The sequence below is a fragment of the Esox lucius genome, chromosome 10, assembly GCF_011004845.1.
Source record: "Esox lucius isolate fEsoLuc1 chromosome 10, fEsoLuc1.pri, whole genome shotgun sequence".
Classification (NCBI taxonomy): Eukaryota; Metazoa; Chordata; class Actinopteri; order Esociformes; family Esocidae; genus Esox; species Esox lucius.
The window spans coordinates 22,546,499-22,566,092 of record NC_047578.1 but is presented as its reverse complement, the minus strand read 5'-3'; the positions used below and the strand labels follow the sequence as shown (position 1 = coordinate 22,566,092).

The window sequence follows — 19,594 nt, the reverse complement described above, 5'->3', positions numbered from 1 at the left end:
GGTTAAATTGATTGACATCTGATCGGAATATTTGAAAAATGTTGAAGGTACATTCCTGCATAGAAAGTCTTTCCAGATTTCCATGATGCACTTCATACTCTTCACTGTGTTTGCTGACTACCCTCTAAAATGTTTGGTTATTTTATTGTGATACACATACAAATTTCAGTCTCCTGGCAGATGCAAACAGGTGTTTGGTTAAATATCCTGTTACTGGGTAAAGGTAATGATGTCATTGACTCACAAGAACCCCAGGACCAGAGGCCTCAAAATGCACTTAGAACAAAGACCACCATCATATTTTACAGTAAGTACCAGGTACTTGTCTTTTCAACTATTTTCATTGCTAGATCAAACTCTTCACTGATGTAATTGGCCAAATAACTATTTTCGTGTCATTCAACAATGGTAAATGTTTTGAGTTTGCAAAAAATAATTGGCACATGGATGGGAAACAATGCTTTTGGCAGATAACATGAAATTACATACGTTTGGTCATGCACACCAGTGAGGGTTTTAGCATTAGAAAATGTAAGAAAAACAATCTGGTATTAGGGATTCTGTACAGATGAAGGGTCTAAGATCTCTCCGAATGTCAAAACATCATGAATAATAAACCGTCTCAATGCAATTTTTCCCGTGAGGTGAGGTTCTGAAAAGGTAGTGAAAACAGCTGTCCCATCATTTTGACTATTTGTAACAGTCTTGATTTTATATTTTGTAAAAGAAATATAACTTACCTTTTTTAGGTGGCATAGAATATAACTAAGGATATGAATGATTAATTTCACTACCCCATCATCCCACTGTAACCGAAGGAAACCCTGGCATTTCCATGAGAATACTAGTTTTGTACCAGATCAAATACAGTCATACAAATGTGTGTTGTGTACACAGTATATTTAAGTATATGTTTATATTAGGTAACTACATAGCCTATAGACTCCCATTAGCCACCTGTCAAAAGACGTACCTATCGCCGTAATTTTCCAGTGCATTCAAGAGAAAGATAACTGCTCTACAGTCAGATGGGAAAACTGGGACAGAATTGGGAACATCAGTGGTGTATGTGCGCACGCCTGTGTTGGTCTCCTCCTCCATAGACAGGTGATTAATAAACATTAAACAATCCCTCCTCTCCCGAACACCGGAATCTGACGGGAAGAGCAGCATATGTTTGCCTGCAGGCACAGAGAGATGGAGAACAGCCCTGCTGGGTGTGAGATCGAGGGAGGGATTGAGGGAAGGAAGAAGAGATGGGGAGAGGAAGGGAGGGAGGGAGGGATGGATGGGGGGGGCAGGTCACTGGGAGGAAGAGGGATGGGGGAATTGACACTGGGTAATGCGGAGTGAGGGGGCAGGTAAGGAGGTGGAGAAAGCAAACGAGAACGAGAGACCGAGCAGATTACAGGAGAGACGGCAGATGGGACGGGGGCGGGGCCTAGGTGTGCTGTTTGTTGTGTGCTACAGTCGCGGTGGTCTCCCAGGTACCGGCTGCCTGGCGCGGCAACACAGTTGCTACTGCTGTGCTGGCAAGGCATCGCTTTCACCTCGTCGCTGTGGCGTAAATGGGCTCTGAATTCTGAGTGGCCCCTGGGGTGCACATTCGCATCAGTAATTATTATGTTGTGTATGTATGCTGGTGTAAGAGAGAGGTGGGTCGTGTACCTATGGTTAATCATAAGGAGTTGCTACTTCTTAGTGAATATTCATTTTTAATTAACAATGAAAAATCTTTGAGTAAATATTTAAATTCTACTGCGATAAAAATTATTCTTGTCATAATTACATAAAACAATGGTCACCTGTCAGATTCATGCGATTAAAACATATATTATATATTTGACTTTACCATTTATATTTTTAAGATGGATCTGTTTGAAGGCCAGAGGCCTGTATGTCCTAAAATTTGAATAAATCAAAATATTTATAATCAACAAATGAACCTTGAATTTATGTTTCCAAAATGTCTGTAGAAAAAACATTAATTCTACCATTATCGGCGGGGATTGATAAAATGTGATACCCAGATATTCTGCATCAGTTGTTCTTCTTTAATAATATATTACATTTATGCCGTAATACAATAATAATAACAGTAATAACATTAATAATAAACATACACAGTAAGTACAAAATGATTTGTGTTCTTTTTTCTTAATTTACCCACACCTACCCCCTCTTTCAAAAACAAACCATCTCCCCTAGCTGCCAATGACAGTGACACCACTCCCCCAAGCCCACCCCCAGTTACCCAGCAGCACCCACATTGAATTGTAGTACACTAACTGCCCCTCCTATGGGGTGGAGTTGGATGTATCCAATGTCCAGATGAGGAACAAGCAAAACTGTTGAAAGTTGGTTCTCCTGGATATGGCTCAATCACTTGCGACAAGATGTTTTTCAGAGTGGCTCCAAGTCCAGACAGTCAAACATGGAAGGAAATTTGGAGGTCTCTATGCAAAGTGGAGGGGAGAGGGACTCCTACGAACGCGAGTTTGGGTGTCGTGACAGTCGGAACGGGGACATAAAGCCAGAATTCATCCAGAAAATGTCGTTGGCGGTTTAAGAACGGACTCTGCCTAGAAAACCAGCATCCCCGAAAAGTCCATGCGTCTTTGAGAGAGTTGGCCGACACACACACACACACACACACACACACACACATAGTACAAACATCACCGTGCCCTTCCCTGTGACGGATCGGGCTGTAGCGGGAACTCAGAGAGGTCATCTCAGTCTTTGTCCTCCTTAAAGGAGGCTAAGAGAGGGTCGAATCAGTGGATCAGTCTGTCAACCCCCAGGTCATTTGCCTACTTGCGGTGTTTCATCTCCTTCTCGTGATGGCCCTTGCCTCCGCCCTGGTCCTTGTCCAGCATTTTGATGGCCTCCACCAGGTAGCTCTGGAAGGCGGAGAGGGCGGCACAGATGGCGGGGGTGCCGAAGCCGTGGGTGAGAAGGCTGAAGTGGGTGAGGCTCCCTTGAACGCCAGGCTCCAGACAGGGGTTGGGTCGACTCGCCCCCAGAGGAGAGCGGTCCTGGGACATCAGGTCCACAAACTCCTTGCAGATCTCCCTGTAGGGGCGGAACACCAAGAGGGAGTGGGGTTAGAAGAGAGATGTCTGTAACGTACCATATCCTTCAGGACGTGACTGAACCTGAATTGACTAGAAGTGTTTTTTCCATGGAATGTTTTTTTTTTTATTAAAATACTGGGTGTTATGTTTTTATTGTATTTGTTTGACAAGGAACTGAACCTGCAAACATTATATTGTAACTGCGGGTTCTTAATTACATCCTTCAAAATTTTGATATTGTCCATTTGACAATGCTACAGGACGATAGCAACACCTATTCAAACTACAAATATTTCCATGCTTCAATTTAAATGCAAATCTCCTTCGGTTGTTTTATACACTTCCCACAGTGTCACAAATCATGTATATTAGAGATTGTTCAGTATTGCATTCTTTTTTTCATTTAAGGACAAGGAATCATGGGACATGTGTTGAAACTTATCTGCAGCAGAACAGAACAGCCCAAGATCAAATGCCGAAATTATTTTACGGAACATCCAATCATTTTCTCATTTTAGAACCTGACTTGCATATGTAAAACCACCTTAGCTCACAGACTACTAACAGAATGTTATAATCAGAAAAGTTTGCAAATGTCTTCATTGTTTATGGGAATCAAAAACTACCGTTGTGAATGATATTAAACTTTATCAGTGATTTATCAGGTGCTCTTATCCAGAGCAATAAGGGTCAACTGTTAACAATTTTTCTCAAGGAGAGAATGAGAGATTTTTCAATTTGTGTCAAACCCCCCCCCCCAACCCAAAAAAACTGGAAAGCATTAGAGAAAGTCCGCATTGAGACTGTATCCTCTGTAAGAGCGCTTTAGTCTCAGCCAGGGGGTCATGTGTCACTCACTTGGTGGCCAGCAGCATGCTGCGTCGCGTGGGGAGCTGTTCCGGGTCGCTCTGCCTGCACAGATACTCCGCTGTGGCTCTGGCCGGGAACTCCGTCTCACACACGTAGCCGAAGTCACGTGCCAGGTGGACTGCCTCACCTGGGAAGAGATCGAAAGGGTTTGGTGACCAGATCCCCTCGCCCATGGGTTCGGAGGAAATACGACACAGCTCATCTTTTCAAATGATCCAAAAAAATTATCTTCTGGCATTAAAGGGTGTGATAGCATTCATTTTCGATCCTTGTCAACATCTTAACTCAATTTAATCCAAAAATAAATGATATAGATATTTATTAATCGCAGGCCTATTGTACGTAGAGTTGTTCTCTAAATCTGTGTGTGTGTATTCACCCGTGGTTGTGTGTGTCTGTCAGTATGTGTACAAGTCACCGTGGGCCTCTTACCCTCCACTAGAGCCGTCAGGAGGGTGACGTTGGCTGCCTTGCGTCGCCCGGCGGGGAGATTGAGCCCAATCTTCTCCAGACGCTCTCTCAGACAGCGCCCGCCGTTCTTTGACTTTGCCCTGAGGGGGGCGAGAGGAGACAGAGAGAGAGCAGCTTAAGACCTGTCTGTGTGGCCTGCGTAACAAACCACTGAGGCTAGCTCCTGGCCGCGGCTGCTCACTACGGGTCCGAGGTCTGACGATCTGGGGCCACTTTCACACGACTGTCCCCACGGCCACACGGATCCCACTCGACGTGTTCATTCGGCCCTTTGATTTTGCTTCAAGTATAATTTTTTTCCTGAAGTTAGACGCGGCACTGAGGCATTTAATAGAAGGACAATGATTTAAAATGAGCTCTACTATAATGCATTTACGAACACTGAGCGGCGAAAGCAGTTCATTAAAAACAGGCGTATAAAAAAATTCATATAAGAATTGATAATTTTTTATATAATATATGCATTATTACATATTTCGTGGATGAGTGGGAATTTTCTCACTGGATACATTAAGCAATCAAGGGGTGAGAATACATGAATTCCACTGTTGTTCAGACTTTTTATAATTTATTCTACACATTATCAGAGGTTTTCATGAAATTGATGCAAATTGGTTGTTAGGAATTTGTGACATGCTCAAGAAAAATGCCTTAATTCGTGCAAAGGACAGGGTTTTTTTTAGATCTGCAGTGAATGAAGACATTTACGCACAGGTAGGGTAAGGGTTAAGGTTCTAGTAAAAAGTAAGTGTTAGGTACGGGTTAAGGTTAAGATTTAAAGTAAAAACAGGGTCTAATGTTCTTCCTAGCCTGGTTGAAATGCAGATCGATTCAACCAATCACATTACTTTCTTCTAACACCTGAAGAAAATCATGTCCTGTTTATGAATAAGGATTCTTTCTTATGTGTATATTTCACAAAATGTGTGATAAGCAATATGTGCAATATGTGTATATTTCACAAAATGTGTGATACTGTGAAGCTTAGAAGCTGTGCATGTGTAACTCCTTAATTGTACAAAAAGACCAGTCTACCTCTTTTTATTTCTGTTGTTTCTCTCACCGGAACCAGGCCAAGGATTTCGATCCTTGCATTTTGGGCGAGGTTGATGGGATAGGGGTACGCTACAGTAAGTTATTTCCTGTTTATGCTTGAATAATTGAAAGTGTGAATTTGGGCCATTCTTAGTTTCATTAAATACATTGTTTTTTAATACCCAAGAGGGAGTGGGAGTGTGAATTTCAGAAGAAGCTCATGTCTTTGAGCAACAGAGAAACCAGGAAATTCTCTGTGATTGTTTTTGATAGAAGTGTATTTAAAAAAGTATAGATTTCAGCAAACAATGAAAACCTGAGCAGTTGTGTTATTATATATATAGTATAGAAGTATAGAAGGAAAACTATCCCAACATAGGGTGACATCCATCCCCCCTACAGGCATGGCATCTCAGCCCGAATACAGTTGAAATAGTTTACTGTCCACAACTCTAAACCCACTAAGTACAAACACAGCTCCTCTCACCTGCGCAGGACTCCGCCCAACAGGGAAGCGTTGAGGCACTCGGGCGGGGCCAGCCGTCGTTGTACCTCCCCCACAGTGACCTTGTACTTGGATGTGGAGCTGAGGAGTGAGAGGCGGCCGGGGACGGAGCAGAACACCTCCCCTGGGTTGGAAACAGAACCCATCCCGAGCCCGTCCTTACTGAGGTGCAGAGCTGACAGGGATGAGCCATTCAGCTTAGAGGGGATGGGAACTAAAAAAGGGTGAGAGAGAGAGAGAGAAAGAAAGAGACAGATTAGGAGAGAGAGGTAGAGAGAGATGATGGAAGAATAAAAGAAAAATAGACAGTTATTAAAAATCACATCTTTCTTTGCAATCCTTTGTTATATACATGAAAATACTAATTCATCTTGGAGAAAAGCTGGCACCCTATTTATCCTAATGAAAGTCCTGTGCTTATTACATGGTTAATAAAATTCAGTGGCACATTTTTCACCTTGGTCGACAGCTTTAATTCTGGCTTCTCTATTGTTTTTGTTGTTGGTGTTGTTGTTGTTGTCACAGCAGGTGGTAGCTACGTTTCTTTAACATGTCTTTATATAAATCTCATTCACACCCGCTACTTTAACAGTCACTTTTCTCTGACTTAAAGACCTTCATTCTCAAGTACTAAATATTGCTTGAATTTGAAGTGGCCTCTGAAGTTTAAAATACAAGTTGAAGAACCGGGGAATCTACAGACAAAGCCAAACCAGCATGTGAATGCAAATTATGGAATTGCTGTGGCGAAGGATGCTTTGAACCATTGAAATCCAAACACTGGGTTAAACCCGGATGTTGTCGGAGAGGAGTATTCAAAAAATGATTAAAAGATTTTAAATTGCCATTCAGCTCCTAATAATGATTCGGTTTGACATAAATAAACGAGTCCCCTTGGCGTTTCAATTTGTGCTCCGACATCTTTCTTACATCATCTTTTAAACTGTTAATTTGTTTTCAGGAGATTAGCTTGTGTAGCCCACTAATCACACATCTAGCCATGCTGGGCCTGTGTGGGCAGGGATCTTAAGGATGAAATGAGAGGATTGAATGAACCCTTTCCCTCGTGTGTTTGTGGGTGTGCGTGTGTATGTGTGTATGATTATCTCAGTGTGAATTACAGTATCATATCCTGCCCCCTTGAGATTTTGAGTGTGTAACCACCCCTCCGCACCTTATTCATTTGGCTCAGTACTCCTAGTTACTACTAGCTCTGCTGTTTTGGAGTTATTATCTCTGGTGCGTACTGTCGGCTGTGCTACAGTTGCCACTGCCATGCCAGTTCTCCTGTCTCTCCGTGGGCGGCAGCCACCTCTTTGTGACACCCCACTGTGCGGCACAGATTCCCGGACAGAGGGGAGCTCTCTCTATTCCCCCTTCAGAGCCAGCCAGGCCCAGCCGCCGAGAAGCCTAGAGGCCTCTGAAAGCACGCTCTCCTCTCTGTCCTCTCACTGTCTCCTCCCTCTCTCTCTCTCTCTCTCTCTCTCTCTCTCCCTGTCTCCCTCCTCTCGTTCCCCAGATCCGCTTATTCACGTGGTTTTTGAGTCTGTTCTCCGCTCTCAAATCCATGGCCATGAGCATGTGCTGTAATTGACACATTCTGAACCTCAGCAAATCGGCGGAAGGATAAGTCGTTTCTCCTGAAAATGAGTGTGGGCTGGTGGCTAATTTAAAGCGTTGCTCGTGCATACAGTAGATATGTCATGTCTCTGGTGTAGTCACTCAAGCTGATTTGGAATTCAGGCATTTCAAGCTGATTTTGAAATTCAACTTGAATTTGTTAATCGTGCCCCTGTGTCTTGTGAAAACCTCCTAGTTCTTACTGTTGGTAATATTAGAGTGATTATACGGCTGTGAATTCCCCCAGAACTCGCCTTTTATCACTTCGTTCCCCTCCCTTCCCCTGCCCCACTTCTCTCCTCCGCGCTCTAATCCTCCTCTCTCTTCTCCTCTCTCTCCCTCTCTCCCTCGTTCTCTCCCCCTCTCCCTCGCTCTCATATGACCATGAACAGTTCATTAAGAATGACTGCCTTTAGGGTGAAGTCTGCAGCCGAGTATTAGAGGACTTCTTGACTTCAAATGAAATAGCAAAACAGAATTATTTATAGAGAGAGAGTTAGCGTGTGTGTCTATGTGTGTGTGTGTGTGTGTGTGTGTGTGTACATGCTGGAGGGGTGATTGGTGTTTATGAGGAAGGGTGCGCGTGCACACACACACACACACACACAGAGCACTGCCATCCCTTACCTTTCTTAATGACGGAGTGATCCAGGATGCCCAAGGCTGAGCCCTCCTCCATCCCCTGTGTTGGGTAGATATACAGTGGCCAGTCAGTATCATTTATTCACCACCCTCACCAGCCAATCCAAAACCAGTCTGGGGGCCAAGCACAATCTATAATTTAGCTCTTATCACATTGTATGAAAATTATAACAGTCGATTGGCAGCAGTTTTAAGAGTCTCATGGTTCGTTAGGGCATCAGTGTTCGAGTCTAGACTCTGAAGAGGACTGTTTAACAAGATGCCGGCCCTGAGTCGGTTTGGTGCCCTTATGATAATATATTGTATGACACTTAGCTGAAGCTTTTATTCAAGAACCAGTCAATGGTGTGTGAAGGGATGGGGTTGTGGTCAGCACCCTTTAGATGATGTCGACAATACAGCTGTTTGTTGAAACTGGCTCAGCAAATATGCTATGTTCCATGATCAGAACACCAAGAGGAAGACAGAAGTTGGCCCTGCTTAACACTTGTCTTTTCTTTCTGAAAACTGAGACAAAGAACTGACATCATTTTGTGTTTGTGAGTTGAGGAGGGGATCTTAGGGGAGCTGGTATTGGCATGGGAATTACTTCGTCAAGGCCATATGTTTTTTGTTGTTGCTGTTATTCTTTCTTTTTCTATATACACATTTATGAACTACACAAATGTTTTGGATGCTTTTTCAATACTTCACGTGTTCTTTTTTTCAGCAGTGAAAACTACGTTAATCACATGCCTCTTGTTATCAATCCCACACAATTTGTTATTAAAAGGATTTTAAAAACTATGCTTAGAGACTAATTCAAAAGTTACCTTAAATCTTCATATATAATTTTCTACCTTTACATATTATTATTTGGATAATTAAATGTATTATCATGAAAAAGTACGCACAAAATTAATTAAACATTTATTTTGTACGACATAAAGTCGTTTTATCCCTCACTTGTGTCCATTTATTAGAACGGCACGGTCTACCTTGGTTTACATCCAGAATTAGTTTTACAGAATACACAATAATTCATCAGACAGCATTTCAACGTTGAAAACCCTAATTCGTGGGGTTTTCTGTGATATTTTACGTGTCATCAAGTGGAATATGATCAAATTCTCAGAGAGAGACATTCTTTGTGTGGGATTTAAAGGGGCTCAAACGTGCGAATTTAATCCATTAATCAAATAAAGGTTTTGTAAAGACAGAGCGTTTAACACAAACATGGCCTGGATGACTCCATGTCTGCCGCTTAAGTAAGTGTTTCTTTGTATTAATGACCATGAAAATCAATTGGTTGCGCTGAATTTTCCGTGAGGGATGCAGGATGCTTAGAACAAATGCGTTTGAATCTGCACCTGCTTGTGTGGTTGTCTACTCAATAAATCCATAGCAACGTTTAAACTATTATTCTTTCAAACTGCAAGTATGTAGAACACTTCTCACAATGACTTCAATTGATTTTGGCTTCAGCCAACAAACAAATGTTAGCTGTATAATCTTTGCATCCTTTTTCGTTATTCCATTTGTTAGAGATTATCTTCTAAATCAGCCTTGAAAGTACACAAACTAAGAACAATAAATCTATTCGTATACAAAACAGAATTACAACATTCCATATACTATTTCCGAAATAAATCATATCATAAAACCTATTTATTTCATAGATTACCATATATTTTTTTAATTATCTCCCTGAAATTAAAACACTGTAAATATTAAAAAGAACGTTATTTTATTTACCAATACTATGAGTATATTTATACTTTATAACTATATTTTGATGACAAGCGTAGATGGGAATTGTTTTGTTGAAATGTCTTTTATGTTTCAATTTACCTAAAGCAAATGGTACTTCAGAACTACTTCCAAAAAGTAATATATGTTGTGAAACATATGAATTAAATGTATTAAGGTCAAAGAACGCAATTAATATTTGCTATCATGTGTAATTGTTTAATCTCCGCCCGCCATATTTAATATGACAACACTTAAGGGATTAGGTTGAACTAATATAATTTTTAAGTTAACGAGACAAGCGAGCCGTTGCAATTAGTGGACCAATTCCCTTTAACATGATTAGGAGTAAATGTATCCATCAACACAATTATCAGCACTTAGACAAGTTTCTATATACATTGCCGCAGGGAAAAGATGCTTATGGCTTCTAAATAAAGTTATTAAACTGTGCATATACTCTCACAATACGACCAAATAGAATATCAAAGTAATTTACTTTTGACAGGTATCCACTTTGGGGATAATTATTAACAGGTTGGTATATTCGCAAAGTTTCTTAAAGAAAATCTGTAGTTTTTTGGATGTTTTAGGGTGGACAAGGGGAGAAAAAACAATTGCGCTCCAAAAGAAAATCAAGTTACAGAGGTGACAGCAGGAATCATTGTCATACCCACAATTGTTTTTTTTATATATTCTTTCACAGTATTTTTTCCCAAAACTAGTACATGAATACCTACGAGGTTATATGGCCTGAAAGGCGACTCAAATATTTTTTTTCGAATGGGAGAATGAATAATAAAAATTTCCACGCACAAAAAACCCCACCTGCATGTCCTCCAGTCCGTGATGTCCAATGTGCATTCCAAGAGGACCGTCCCCTAGCGCCGCGGCACCCTCCCCCAGTCCGTGAAGAAGCCGGGGTACACCAGGGTATTCCCGACGGGGGTCGAGACTTAAAGCTCGGTGTGACTGTGACAATAGCCCCCCCTCGTCCGACCGCGACCTCTGCGAGTGCCATGCCGCTTGCTGATGCTGATGGATGGAGTTGATGGAGGGGTATGGGTCCGATAAGTGATATGCAGAGTCCTGGCTCTGGGAATATGAGAGCGAAGACTGTGGATATGGAGGGGGAAAGTACGGAGGTTGGAAGTCAGAGGCCGGTGTGTGGCAGAGTGGGGGTGCCGATGAGTAGGCTGCTTGATTCAGCGAGGACAGTTGGGACAGTCGACCACTCGGCGAGGAGCCGGTCAATCCGTCCGCGCGGTCCTGTGCGTAAATAAAATTAAAAGTAGGTTAGTAAATCAACCCTCTTTTTAATGCAAAACTTTTAAAACATATTTGAACAACTGTAAATAGTAACATAAATGCAATCCTAATTCGTTATTATTCAGTAATTTAGTAATTGGAGAAGAAATTACTGAACTTTATTTTAAAGGATTCCTTAAGCATCAGGTATGAAGTCCAATGAAATAGTTATAGAACATCAAGAAAAGACAATTGCCAACACAAATGAAATTACTTCGATGGGCCCTATATAAAACTCCACAAAATGTTGTCAGACACTTGACCACAACATTGTTTCCCCGTTAACATTCAATTATTCAATTATAAAATGTCCAAATCATTTCGGTATGGGTTTAATCTGCAAGCAAACAATGCCAGGGGCACCTCTGCCTGACAGTGTCACGAAGGTCATGGTTACTGAGAACCCCAACAGAACAAAGGGCAGGTAACTCATGCGCAATAACATCGTTTAGCCCCAGGAAATACAATCTCAATATGATACAATATGTGCACATATTTAAGTCTACGGGAGATTATGAAATATTCACAAAATATTGCAAATATGTTCCAGGTAAATGTGAAGAAATATTGACTAATATAAATTATTAAACCACATTTTTCAGAATTTTGGAGTTGTAATAATACAGTAGTAACATTCCATCATCAATGCATTTATTTAGCCATATTGCCCAACTGTCCTGTGGCCTAGCCCACATTTCTCTCCATCTGCATGCACTTCCTGGTTAGAATTCGATTTTTCTAAAGCTGGGTCACTCGGATCAATTTTGTTGTGTTGGAACAATATCCATTAGCAGAAACTATCAATGGGAAGATATTTTTTTATTTCAAATTTGTATGACATAATAAAGGACAACATAAAATTCATAGTTAAAATACTAGTGCATACCATCTGAACATTTTATGGGTTGTAGTTGAAAACATTTCAAACCAAAAGCCGTTGGAATTTTCATTATGCTCACCACAGCTACAATAAATGTTACTTTTCCAAAACGACTTTTATTTACTACCTCCAACAGTCATCGTAGTTTCTGTAAATTAATATTTTCACGGCCACTTGGAAGCGGTCGGATTCCGCCTGGCAATGACATTCTACATACACACAGACGATCTTTCCCGACAGCTGACAGTGACAGCAGCGCCGCAAGTGCGAAGTTAACGTCACATAATTGTGCCCACTCAAATCAGGACAAAGTTGGAGAAATGTAAGATGACAAGATTATACATAACCTTCTCTGAGATGAAGCGCACAGTATTGAATGCACATGGACTCACCATAGCCGAATAGGTGTGGACTAACATCTGGATTTCTTGTCACTCAAATTCAGTCTATAGGATATGGATGCTGTCAGTGTCTTAGCGATGTCACCAAAGAGTTATAATCCAAGCTACTTTCATCTGTCTAAAAGATCCATGCAGAAAAGAGATCGATATATTTTTCTTCTTCTTTCGTTTAGAAATGTCTCAATGTGTCAACCCTCAAGCACGTGCGGTTATATGGATGCTGCTACGACGCGCTGTCAGAAAGTGTCCTCAATTTTCTCCATGCGCGCGCTACTTATAGGTTTCTGAACGCGCTCAACAGAACGAGGGGAGGGGTTGGGGGGTCCAGTTCTCTTAAAGAGATATTCATTCAGTCATTCATTAATTATCCCACATTATCTTGTTAATTATCCCATCTTTCGTTTCTTCAGAAGTTATTAAACCTACAAAACATCCCACTTTAAGTTGCATTCGGTTTTAAATGCCAAATGAAAGTAGGTATTGTCCCCAGACTCCCGCAAATTATTTAATTACAATATACAGACCAAGTTTAAAAATATCATGACAGGAACTAATCATTCCATAGCCTTCTATTTTAAACTGCTGCGTAATCAATCTATTATTCACTGAATCAATTTTGTTAGATGATACATTTAAACTCAAAATAACATTTTTAAGTGTTTTTTAAATATGTTTAACACATTTTGAATACTTTGATATTCTCTGTGAAAATGAGTAAACTTTATTTATTGCACTTCAGGCACAGACATTGGCAAATTGTTTCCCTTTGCAACATCAATCCCATAACACATTATAACATCCAACAAGTTATGTCACTAGTTATTGACACTTTCCCATAATTGGCCTACTAACACTAATATCTTTTAATTCATTTTTTTATTTTAGGCCCCATTTGAAGTAGCAAGAGAAAACATATTTCCAAAAGCAACCATTTTCATGCACCAACAAATAATGTCTTACCTGTACACAGTAAGGCTCAGTCTTCGTTCGAGATTTCCAGAGCATGATGCCGGGTGGCAAAGTTCGGTGTTATTCTTGGCCAGGGGGTTAAAACGCGTAACAAGAGGATGGATGGATGGAGTCTAGCTGAAGGTAGACCAAAGAGTGAGTTAGTTGGTGTAGCGATGCAGGAGTTTTGTATGAGTCACAACAGAAAGACAATCAAGGTCCTGGGGAGTTTGGGGAGGGGTGTGAGGGCGTAAGGGGAGTCAAAAGGGCTGTTAAGTTAGGGCAGAGTGAGAGTGTTTTTTTATATAGCGATAGAAAATGTGAAAATGATTTAACAAATCCGAATGACCAAATAGAATGCATGAAGTTGCAATGCTGCCATAACATGTCGCTTACATTTTAAGCGAACTGTAAAAACATTCTAATAATTTATAGTGAAATATTTGGTATATTTAAGCGGTCTAGTAAATATATCAGTTCAAAATATAATTACAACCTCACACTCATAAGAACATGCTATATGGCGTGTCCCGAAGAAATTTCATTTGAAAACGTCTCCCTGACTTCGTTTGAAGATAACCAAGGTTAATGTTACCAATTACATTTCTGGGCAATAAAACATCACTGATATGCAGTTACTTTCTTTTTGTGTATTAAACACAGTTTAATGAGTTGAAAATATCCAAAGGTCGCCTGGGACCCTGACTCTTCTGATAAAAAAGGTAAAAACAAAATTGATCCACCTTAATAGATTGCGAATCTCATCTGCAAACAATGAATTAATAAACTCATCGTTTCAATGATACATCAATATAATTGGTTTAACTTCCATGAATGCATATTCAAGCATTATTGTAGAATTTACCATGAACGAATCCCACTGCGGTCAGAGTGCCACCTAGTGGTAGAATAGCAAACATGCACTGAGATGGAAGATACGTTGGTATAATTGTTACGATAACTATCGTATTAGAATAGTAGTCCTTAAAGCACTTACGGAAGGAATCATAACTTAAGGAAACAGGAAGAACATTGGTTATGCGCGTCTTTACGCACGCGTAACATAAATGTTCAGAATTTCAGTAAGATGCAGGACAACTTTGAATGTTCTTTCTTGGTCAAAGAGACATTACATCTTAATCAAAATAATTCTTTATTTTATACTTCACTTACATACATCTAACAGACTGCTTATAATCCAGTCACAGGTCAACCATCATTCAAACATCTGAAATGTTTATCAGGAACAACAAAAATATAGCCTGCTACTGACCACAATGTAGTCATTTCTTTTTGTCTAAGAGGCAGAGGAGGTTTTTCCTGCTCACGTTATGGGATTTAATCTTCATAACCAATAAATACATGCTTCAGTTTGTGTTGAGGGATTTCTTAAGCTTTCCCATACTACCCAAAGCTCCCTTGGCATCGCTCTTTAAGAGGACGCTGATCTCCTGTCGACAGAGTGGGCACTGGAGTGCCAACGCGCAAAGAGCCTCTTCTATCGCCGCCTGGGTGTCAGGGTCCGGCAGGGCACTGCAGGAGCCCAGCAAGGTGAGGGTGTGGCTGAGCCAGCCCTCCTCCCTGACCAGGGTGACGATCCAGGGCTGGGCCTTCACACAGCCTCCCAGGGCCTGCAGACCAAGCCTCCAGAGCTCCCCAGCCTCCTCCCACCACTCCTCCCAGGAAGGGCTCACCCTAGCTGGGCCAGGTCCTGAACTGTAGTCCAGGGCACCACGGAGAAACCGCAGTGATGTGGAGAAGAACCGCCTCTGGCCTGCTTCAACCGGAGCTGGAGAATGGGAGTACAAATATTATTAGGGTTGAATTTAGATTAAATGTATTAGGCTTAAATGATGTATTAGGCTAATCCACTCACCTATGGGTTTTTAAATGAAAGGATTTATATGTAAGAATATTAAGAGAATGAATCGTTGTCATAATGCATTTTACACCTGACCACATATTATTTATAGGTTCAAATAAAAAAGTTTAATAATAAATAGAGAAATGGATCCATATTCATAAAAAAACAATTGATGAACAACAACTTAACACAATCCACTCAACTAACCTTCAGAAACAGGTTTCAGCCTGCCAATCATTAGCCCAATTGTGCAAAGATTGGCTGCCAAGACCAGGATGCGGGGTTTGTGCAGGAGAACAGGAAGAGCTTCGCTTAAAAGGGACTCAAGACCTTTGAAACAAGGGTCTTTCCTAAGACATAAGGAGGTTGATCATTAATGACAACGACATACGTAAGATACTAGTGTAATTAAAAAAATTCATAATAGTTTAAATCTCTTAACTTAGTGTGTCCTGTAGCTAAACTTTAACTTCCATTAGTTAACTCCCATTCATTTTCACATATATTGTCATGGCTTTGTTCTTACATAAAATAATCCCCTCTCACCCAGACTACTAAATGACATCACTCAATCAGTCTGTAAATTAAACTATGCTATACATATTTTCATAACAAATAGGTGTGTCTAGATAATACACATATGCTGTACAACATTGCTGGGTCTCTACAATAGGAGCTGTGTCGTTTTACCCCACTCTCTCCGGCTCTGTGACTGCAAAGTTGAGCAGGGCAGAGCAGGCAGTCTCCATACTTGGGTCCCGGGCTAATGCCATCCCTCCCTTCCCCCGCAGGTCGCCCCATCCCTGGGTTAGGAAGGTCACAAGCAGGGCCGGGGTGTCTAAGGTGAGTAAAACCTTTCTCGGGGCGTCTTCTGCAGAAAGGTGGCATAGGGCTGGCAGAAGATACCTTGGCAGGAAAACAAAGAGGCTGTTAGATCCTGTTCCACAAATGCGCTCCTGAGAAACTCACACCGCTGGAAAGTTTCAGGGCAGTTTTCACTAAACCCAGCATGCAGTCTTCAATTCAACAGTTGTTCAACCAAATCAGAATTCCATTCCTTTGTGTTTGAGTAAACATACCTTAAAGCATCTTTGCCAGTCCAAGCTCTTCCCTGTGAGCCGCCGCCTACAGACATCTCGGCCATCCAATCCGAAAGATCGTGCTCCGTACGCTCCCCCTGCAGGTGGCTTCTGGTGTAGCCAATCAAGAAAGGCAGGAGGGCAGTCACTTCCTCCTTGAGGCAGGAAGTCTCTTCGGCGAGCCAGGCGCACAGGGAACGGAACGTGGCGAAAATGAAGGGGTCACCGTAGCATCCGGGATCAACCTGGGGAAGGAGACTTCAGCATTAAGTTTCAGAATCACACTCATCTTACAGAATAATGGATACGCATGTGTGCCTATCCTGGATACGGCCTAATGTTCATCCAGCAGAAACACATTCATATCCTTAGCTTCCCCACACAACTGCCTTGATTCAAGTTTAAAACAGCATTATTACTATAACCATAAACAAATAGTAGGGCATCACACCTGTGGAGGGTGGTTTAAACCCGGAATGCGGAGCCAAAGTATATGGGGGGTACTCAACGTTTACCCTACGAGGTCTGGCGCCTGCCGGTTTTCTATTCTATCTCATCATTAATTGCACTCGCCAGGTGTTCTAAGTAAAAATAAGTCCATGATTAGAGGTATGCAATGAAAAAACAAAATGCGAGTGGCTTCAAAGTCCTGAGTGGAGTTTGAAGGTTATATATGATGCCATTGTAAAGTGCTGGGACAAGGAGGTCATTGGGCATTATAACAGCTCCCGCAAACGTCATGCAAATGTAAGGCTTAGACACATCAAAATCAATAGACTTAGCACACAATGATTAGTCATGCAGACCATGTAAAAATATACCATCTAGCAATATAATAATTCATGCTTCACATTCCAATGTATCCCCTCTGACCTACTCATTTAAACTTTTTGTTCTAAGCTTAAAACCAAGAGTCTTTCTCTGATTGATAGGGAAAAAGTTATTTTGAAAAGAAGAAGGTCTTAGTGTGATGTTCTCATAAGGTCTAGAAATTACATCCCATTCTGTTCTTACGTCAACAAGCCTCTGGCGACGATAAAGTTCATAATCCGTTTAACTTAGTACAGTCTATTCAAACACAAAAACAAGTGTAAATGCATCTAGTTAGCACTGTCCGTTCACCTGCTGCAGGTGATAGATGACCGCTGAGAAAGCCTCCTCCAGAACCCGGAGGACCTGCCTGCTCTGCTGCAAACTGAGCCCGGTGATGGCGGTCTGCGGCTGGGCATTGCTCCGCTGCTCCACCCCCAGGCCGCTGCAGGCCTGCTCCATGGCCGCCTCCATGATGCGGTAACAGGCGGTGAGGGTCTGTCGCAGCTCAGGGCTCAGCTTTGCGCCGGGTGGCTCCTCTAGGCCCATCCTCACCTCCACGCAGGCCCGGTTTACCAGGAGGCAGCAGAACTTAGGCGGGCCAACGGGCTCCCAGCCGCCCAGGTCCAACAGGCAGGCGGAGAGGACTAACACGGGGCCCAACTGACCGGGGGTCAGCTTGGCCTGCAGCATTGGCCTCAGGGCTGCCCACAAACGGACAACCGTCGGTTTTAGGTCGGCGTCCTTTGGTGTTCCGTCAGGGGAGGGGAGAAACTGTGGCACCAGGGCACACATGTCAAGCTGGGCGTGGTCAATGGCTTGGCAGAAGTCTTGGGTGACTCCGGCCAGGAGAGAAAGGAGTTCGGCTGGGTGCCTACTCCAGGCTCGCTCTCTGGTTTTACCAGAGAGGAGGCTACCTAAAAGGGGCAACCCCTTCTCGCGGCTGAGGGTCCGTTTCTGCTCCAGGGCCCGACACAGTGCAGGGACAGCGCCCCTGGCCAGGAGCTGCTCCGGGCCCCGGGGTAAAGCGCACACGGTAAACAGGACCTGGTAACAGTCGGCAGCCACGGCCTCATCTAACTGGACTGCTGAATCCAAAGCTCCATTCTCTGCTGTACCCTCCTCCGAGGTAGGGTTTGTGGTCTGGGATGACTTGGCCTCGCCTTCTGTCTGGCTCGTATTGCCCGGTTCCATCCCCTGTCTGCCCTGGTGTTTGGCTCGTTTCTCTGGGCTCCAGTTGGAGCCATCGGCCAGCAGCCCTAGTAGCAGAGGGACGGTGGTTAGGAGCTGGGGGTGGGCGGCCATTTCAGGGTCCGTGCTGAGGGCAGCCAGGAGAGCAGTGCCCAGAGACAAGAGCTCCTCTGGGGGCAGGCCAGAGGCATCACTCCCCTGGACCGCGGTCACCAGGAGGCGAGCTGGGAGACTCAACCCCACCGCCTCAAAGATGCGCCGTAGAGTCTCACTGTCGAGATGGCCCGCTGGACACAACCGCGTGATCTACAGAACAGAAGGGAAGAAAGACAGGTGCTGAAAGGACACGTTAACCATTCCAGATTGAATAGAATTCTTATGGGTCAGAGGTATGACCGTTTACTGGAGAATACACTAACCAGGAGGAGCGCGGCGAGCGTGTGGCTGTCGTTCTTGGCGTGGGTCAGCGCATGTAGACAGCGCTCCAGGACATCGCGCTGGGCAGCAGACAAGCCATCTATTGCCAGACGAGCTCTCTCTCCTATACATTCCCCTCCAACTTTCTCAATGCCTGTGTGTTGGCTACTGGAACCATTCTCAGAGTTTACAACAAATGTACCCTCTGCCATTGCTACTGCACACCTGTCAAGATAATATACATATCATTAGTGGAAATTAGTGAAACATACCCAGTCAACACCCCGTTGTCAAAACAAATATTACGTAGATATACTAGGCCTGTATTCCCAACGAAGTTCAAGCACGCGTCCCAAGGCTCATCATCTACAGTCAACCTCACACGATGAAATACATGGTGTTGTGAATTTCCTATTCTCGTGATAGTTGTGTAACTACCAACGCTCTGCTAAAAGTAAATGGGAAAGTGTCGCTGTGGCCTATGCGTGTAACATGTAATGTTCAGCAGAGCTAGGTGCTCATATCATAGCATGTGTTTTTTCATACACTGAAAACTACTGTTAAAATGAATATAGTGCAAATCATTAGCTAGCTTTAGATATACTCACATTAAGCAAAGTCCCTAACTTCGTGTTCATTCAACTTACCGCGCTGTATCTTAGTGCACATGAGAATTTGGTCCACGGAAGTCAGCTGTCAAAACAGCGTGTACAACAACCAATCATCGTGACTAAAAGAGAATATTCGG

At 42.6% G+C, this 19,594-nt stretch overlaps 2 protein-coding genes across 7 annotated transcripts; both read right to left on the bottom strand.

The window, feature by feature from the left end:
* Positions 1–2,033: 2,033 nt before the first annotated feature.
* On the bottom strand, positions 2,034–13,623 carry tfap2e (transcription factor AP-2 epsilon). Of its 4 annotated transcripts, none has more exons than XM_020050284.3 (7): positions 13,498–13,623; positions 10,765–11,217; positions 8,206–8,260; positions 5,941–6,172; positions 4,380–4,498; positions 3,936–4,074; positions 2,034–3,075 (listed from the first exon to the last, which is right to left on the bottom strand). In XM_020050284.3, exons 1-7 carry the CDS (start codon positions 13,540–13,542, stop codon positions 2,814–2,816), a joined length of 1,305 nt encoding a protein of 434 aa, XP_019905843.1. In that variant the 5' UTR covers positions 13,543–13,623; the 3' UTR covers positions 2,034–2,813. The 4 variants fall into 4 exon arrangements, with proteins under 4 accessions (XP_019905843.1, XP_010898578.1, XP_010898579.1 ...); XM_010900276.5 differs by having other exon boundaries at positions 10,777–11,217; XM_010900277.5 differs by lacking the exon at positions 13,498–13,623 and adding an exon at positions 12,529–12,773.
* A 1,002-nt stretch (positions 13,624–14,625) lies between these two features.
* ncdn (neurochondrin) lies at positions 14,626–19,583 on the bottom strand. 3 transcript variants are annotated; one of them, XM_010900274.4, is made up of 7 exons: positions 19,494–19,583; positions 18,849–19,071; positions 17,551–18,735; positions 16,429–16,673; positions 16,040–16,255; positions 15,557–15,699; positions 14,626–15,274 (listed from the first exon to the last, which is right to left on the bottom strand). In XM_010900274.4, the coding sequence occupies exons 2-7, from the start codon at positions 19,056–19,058 to the stop codon at positions 14,853–14,855; spliced, it is 2,421 nt and encodes an 806-aa protein (XP_010898576.2). In that variant the 5' UTR covers positions 19,059–19,071; positions 19,494–19,583; the 3' UTR covers positions 14,626–14,852. The 3 variants fall into 3 exon arrangements, with proteins under 3 accessions (XP_010898576.2, XP_010898575.2, XP_010898577.2); XM_010900273.3 differs by having other exon boundaries at positions 19,455–19,510; XM_010900275.3 differs by lacking the exon at positions 19,494–19,583 and adding an exon at positions 19,163–19,434.
* Between the last annotated feature and the right edge of the window lie 11 nt (positions 19,584–19,594).